Below are 4,778 nucleotides of genomic sequence, written 5' to 3'. Positions count from 1 at the left end.
ACTGCGCACAAAAGGTGGCGCCACTACAGACTGGGCCCAGCTCAGGCTTCCGGATATGCAGATCGCTGCTCTTCAGTGTTCGTAGGACGTAAGGTGTTTTACACATGTAGCTCTTAATGCAACGTGTCCGCTGATCCCGTCGTACGTTGTGTTCTCTCGGCGTGTTTGGGGCCCAAGCTTGGAGGATGAAATCGTGGCAATGGCTCGCTGTAATGTCCTCAAAAACAAAGAAGACCTCGCAAAATAATAAAAATAAGGCTTCACACGGCACGAGTAATGGGCTCGTGTGCATATGTATTTTCAAAGTACACGTCGTGTTACTTCGTTCAAGAAAATTAATGTGGCCTTGTCGTCTGCGCAAAAACCACTGAGAGGGTCACTTGAGCACACTTGCCTGGCTTGAATTCGGGAGTCGAGGGTGAAAGCGCCTTTTGCCTGGAGAATGAAGTGCAGAAGTCAATGCTAGAACTGTTTCTTACCAATAAAGAAAGTGCAGAAAGTGCACTCGTGCTACTTAAAAGATCTCAACGTTCATTGTCTTTTGTACAGATTACACAAACAAAACAATCTGAACATGAACTTTTGTACAGTGTAATGGAATCAGCAAAAAAAAACTCCTGCCAAAGACGTTATATTGATGAATGCCTGGCTGGGTGTAGCAGTGAATAATGATGCCAAGTGGCTTGGCCCAGGAGACTTTAGAGGTGACCACAGAACACCAGACAGCAACTCAGTAAACGGGGGAACACAGAGGGCTGGTGCCAACATAGCTGGCATGGTTGTACAAGTAGTGCCGTGAAAGGCCTGTGTCTACCTCACAGCTAACACCGCTGGCTGTAAAGTTCCTGCTCACCCGGAGCATGCCATAAGTTAAAGGGAGCAAGACTCTCACATCACAAGTAATATACAAATATACAAGACACAGACGAGTCATTAAAAAGAACTGTAACCTTTTCTTAGGAAAGTTTGTTTCGTGTGGCATGGGCTGCAACACAGGTTGAATCTCCTGTGTCATCTACTGGCTTGCCTGCCAGCACCCAAAAACTGAAACACTGGGCCAATGTGACAGCAGCTGCCACAACACTAACAATGAGGTCTCTGTAATGAACAAAACTGTGTGTGAGAGAGAAAGAGCAATGAAATATCAACCTACGCTGCCACACATAGGGGAAAGGCTTGTTGAGAGCTTTGCTCAGCCTTTGCTTTGACTCTGGTTCAGACCAGACGCATGACACGGGACCACGCAAGCGCAGTATGCAGAAACACTCTCTCAAAACGAAACAATCCTTCGTGTGTGATAAAGGTGGTTAGTCCCCGACTTTCCGGAGTCAGTTCTAGCTGGTGGTATGCCGACGCTAAGTCGAGCTTTGAGGAGGTCTCTGTAATGAACAAAACTGTGTGTGAGACAGAAAGAGCAATGAAATATCAACCTACGCTGCCACACATAGGGGAAAGGCTTGTTGAGAGCTTTGCTCAGCCTTTGCTTTGACTCTGGTTCAGACCAGACGCATGACACGGGACCACGCAAGCGCAGTATGCAGAAACACTCTCTCAAAACGAAACAATCCTTCGTGTGTGATAAAGGTGGTTAGTCCCCGACTTTCCGGAGTCAGTTCTAGCTGGTGGTATGCCGACGCTAAGTCGAGCTTTGAGAAGCACGTTCCTACAGCTAGTTCATGAAGTAATTCCGCAACGCTATTTCTATTGCAACTTTCCAGGATTTTTGCGGCTGCCGCACTGAAACTCGAGATAGCACTTTTTTGTCGCCGGTTTTTCTGGCAAGTGGTATCGCCATCCCTATCTGCCACTCTTGACGGGTTGACCTCCCCTGTGGCCAGGGTCAGGCTACTGTGGTCTAACCCACGCGCCATACAGGCAAAGCAGTAATTTCAGCTTATTTTTGCGGCAAATACACCAGCCACACCTGCATCCCTTTGATGTTCATATTCTATGGCTTTCACACTGGCCACTGTACTACCACTAATCCGTCCTTGCGGTATCTTTCGGAGGGGTTTAATTTTGATGCCGGGGTTTCATTTTTTTATGCCTGGCCTGATTCGAAGTAGAATTTGTAGTCTTTGACCCAATTTGAAGCATGAGTGCAGAAAAACCTTCTCCAGTATTGATATACAAGTAATTGTCCTGGAGACCCTTTGTTCTTGGGCTGTTTTGTGAGCCTCTATGAGCTCAGTTGCTGTCATAATAGATGTTGTGCTTGATTTCTCTTAATCAGTTGTCCTGGCGACCTTTACAGGGCGACGGGTATAGTACTGTCCGGGTTACCGCGGCCGCGCCTAGGGCTTCGGGTGGTACGGAATCTGGCGGGGTACTCGGCCGGAACAGAGTGGAGTAATATTCGTTCAACGCTACCCCGATCACATCACTCCCTCAGGCAACGCTGCCGCTTGGAGGGACCTCACGATTTGTCTTATAAAAATAATGAAAGCGGTTTCTATGGCAGCCGTGATTCACACTCACACCACGGCCACCATGGTCACTGATTGCGTTGTTCTGATAAGGAAAGTGTAACTATTTTTGTGCCTGTTCGTTTCTTTCTGTCAAGTATATAAATTGAAGCTGTAGCTAGACATGTTGCCATTGAAGTGCACCGAGCCTTCTTGCAGGCTCTCGGGATATGCGTTTGAGTTCTTCAGTAGACTGCCTATCCATTAACACAAAAAATTTAGGCGTAAGTATGAACTTGCGCACGTATTTATGTGATCATACGGGACAATTGACTCGTGCACGCACACACGCACACACGCAACACGCACACACACACGCACGCACACACACACACACGCACGCACGCACGCGCGCACACACACGCACACGCACGTACACGCACGCACGCACGCGCACGCACGCGCACACACACACACACACACACACGCGCGCGCGCGCACGCACACACACACACACACACACAGCCGCCGCGGTGGCTCAGTGGCTATGGTGCTCGGCTGCTGGCCCGAAAGACGCGGGTTCGATCCCGGCCGCGGCGGCTGAATTTCTTTGGTGGAGAAATTCGAGGCCCGTGTACTGTGCGAAGGTGAGAAGGTCATCTTTCGTGCGTTCGATGAACTCCTTGACGCGCTCCTCCTTCATCCTCTCGTACACTTCAAGCTGCTGCTTCAGCGCTGATATGGTGCCGAGAGTGATGCCGGTATGCGAGCACTTGAATTGCTCCTGCTCATGCTGCGGTATGTCGAGCCTCTCCCAAAACAAGGCTACCCGCTCCATGAGTGCGGCGTGCTCATTGATACGGTCCGCTTCGAGGATCTTCACCCGCTGCAGATATGCTTCCAGGAACTCCATGTTTTCGTCAGACAGCACGAAGTCGTCCGCACTGTCGACGATCTGCCGTTCCAAGCCTTCTTCAGCAGACACGCCCAGAAGATCCAATTTTGAGACTATCTCTCGGCGTATTCCCGAGAGCTTGCAGTTTCGTATGGCCTTTTCCTGCCTGAGCGCAGCCACGCGGAGGCTCAGTTCGAGCAAGCCCCTTCCGACAGCAGAGAGGTACCCCCACAGGACAGGACGTGGCGTTTTTCCGCCAACCTGCGGCACAGCTCCTCCTCCTCTTCTCTCAATTTGCGAGTCTCTCTTCTTCGTGACTCTTTCTGCTGTCGGAGGTTCGCCACAAGATCTCTAATTTCGATTTCCCTATCCAAAATGGGCATCTCTTCGGGCGGCAGTTTACAATCCTTGCCTAGTTGCTCTGCCAGTGTCAGTGCATCAGCAGTGCATTTCTGTATATTTTCGACAATCCTCCTCTTCATGTCTATTTCTCCATCATACATATCATTTAGAAGATGCAGGACGTGAGACTTCGTTTTCAGAAGCCTGCTCCGGATGGCCTTACTTTTGATTCCCATTTCAAGCCATAGTTTCATCAGTATGTCGATCTTGTCGACGATGTCCGCATTTATATCGTGTTTTATCACGTCGCATAACGCTTTCACGCCTTTTTGGCGACGTTCTTCGGGTGAATCCATTCCAAACCAAGCAGCAGCGTTCGAAAATTGCCAAATCCGTTTTGACTGTCTTGACGCAAGCAGACGCAAGTTTCTCACGCGCAGTCTGGCACAGTTTCGCGCTCTGGCGTAGCATTCCGACTGCTGCAGTGTGGAAGGATGGCGTCCCGGTGGGTGGAAGAAAAGGGAGAATTCCTTAGCGTAAAAAATGTGAGGACTTGGTTATAGCGTGGTCGCAGGCGATGTATACTGAGTGTGTACGGCTGAAGCGCTCAGTGGTACCAGTTAGTGTGCAGGCGGTAAGCAGTAGTGGTGCGGCGGACAATCTGTATTTGATGAGGGGCGCTTCGATTACTTCAGACAAGAACACTCGCCCTCTGCGGCTGAGAAGTTCCGCTGGCTCGCCGTAACGGAATACCAGGTGTTGCAGAATGCGCGACGCCGCGTAATAGGCCGCGGCTGCCGGCAGCACTGCGGCTTCGACATAACTGTTAGGCATAACCACTCAGGTCGTCAACAGCCACAATTATTAAGCGACTGCCGGCGGCAATGAAGGGAAGTGGTCCATACAATACGATAGAAAAGCGATCAAAAGGACGGGCAGGATAAAAGGGGTCGCTGTAATGGACAAACACAGCGCGGAGAAAACTTGAGCTGCTGGCAATTTTCACAGGTCCCTCCAATATGAACGGGATATCCAGCACGGAGAGAAAGTCGTATCATTTCATTATTTCTCCACCAAAGTTCAAAATTACTCTTGCACATTTAAAACAAGAGCAAAACAAGTTACGAAACCTAGAA

General features: G+C 49.7%; 1 protein-coding gene across 1 annotated transcript; it reads right to left on the bottom strand.

The window, feature by feature from the left end:
* Positions 1 to 730: 730 nt before the first annotated feature.
* Positions 731 to 3,782, bottom strand: LOC149354343 (protein regulator of cytokinesis 1-like). The gene is made up of 3 exons (XM_089575967.1): positions 3,562 to 3,782; positions 3,044 to 3,466; positions 731 to 845 (listed from the first exon to the last, which is right to left on the bottom strand). Exons 1-3 carry the CDS (start codon positions 3,780 to 3,782, stop codon positions 731 to 733), a joined length of 759 nt encoding a protein of 252 aa, XP_089432093.1.
* Between the last annotated feature and the right edge of the window lie 996 nt (positions 3,783 to 4,778).

This window comes from Amblyomma mixtum, chromosome 3, assembly GCF_055824585.1.
Source record: "Amblyomma mixtum isolate Tamu chromosome 3, ASM5582458v1, whole genome shotgun sequence".
Lineage (NCBI taxonomy): Eukaryota > Metazoa > Arthropoda > Arachnida > Ixodida > Ixodidae > Amblyomma > Amblyomma mixtum.
Note: the sequence above shows the minus strand (reverse complement) of the source record. Positions and strands in the feature narration are given on the sequence as shown.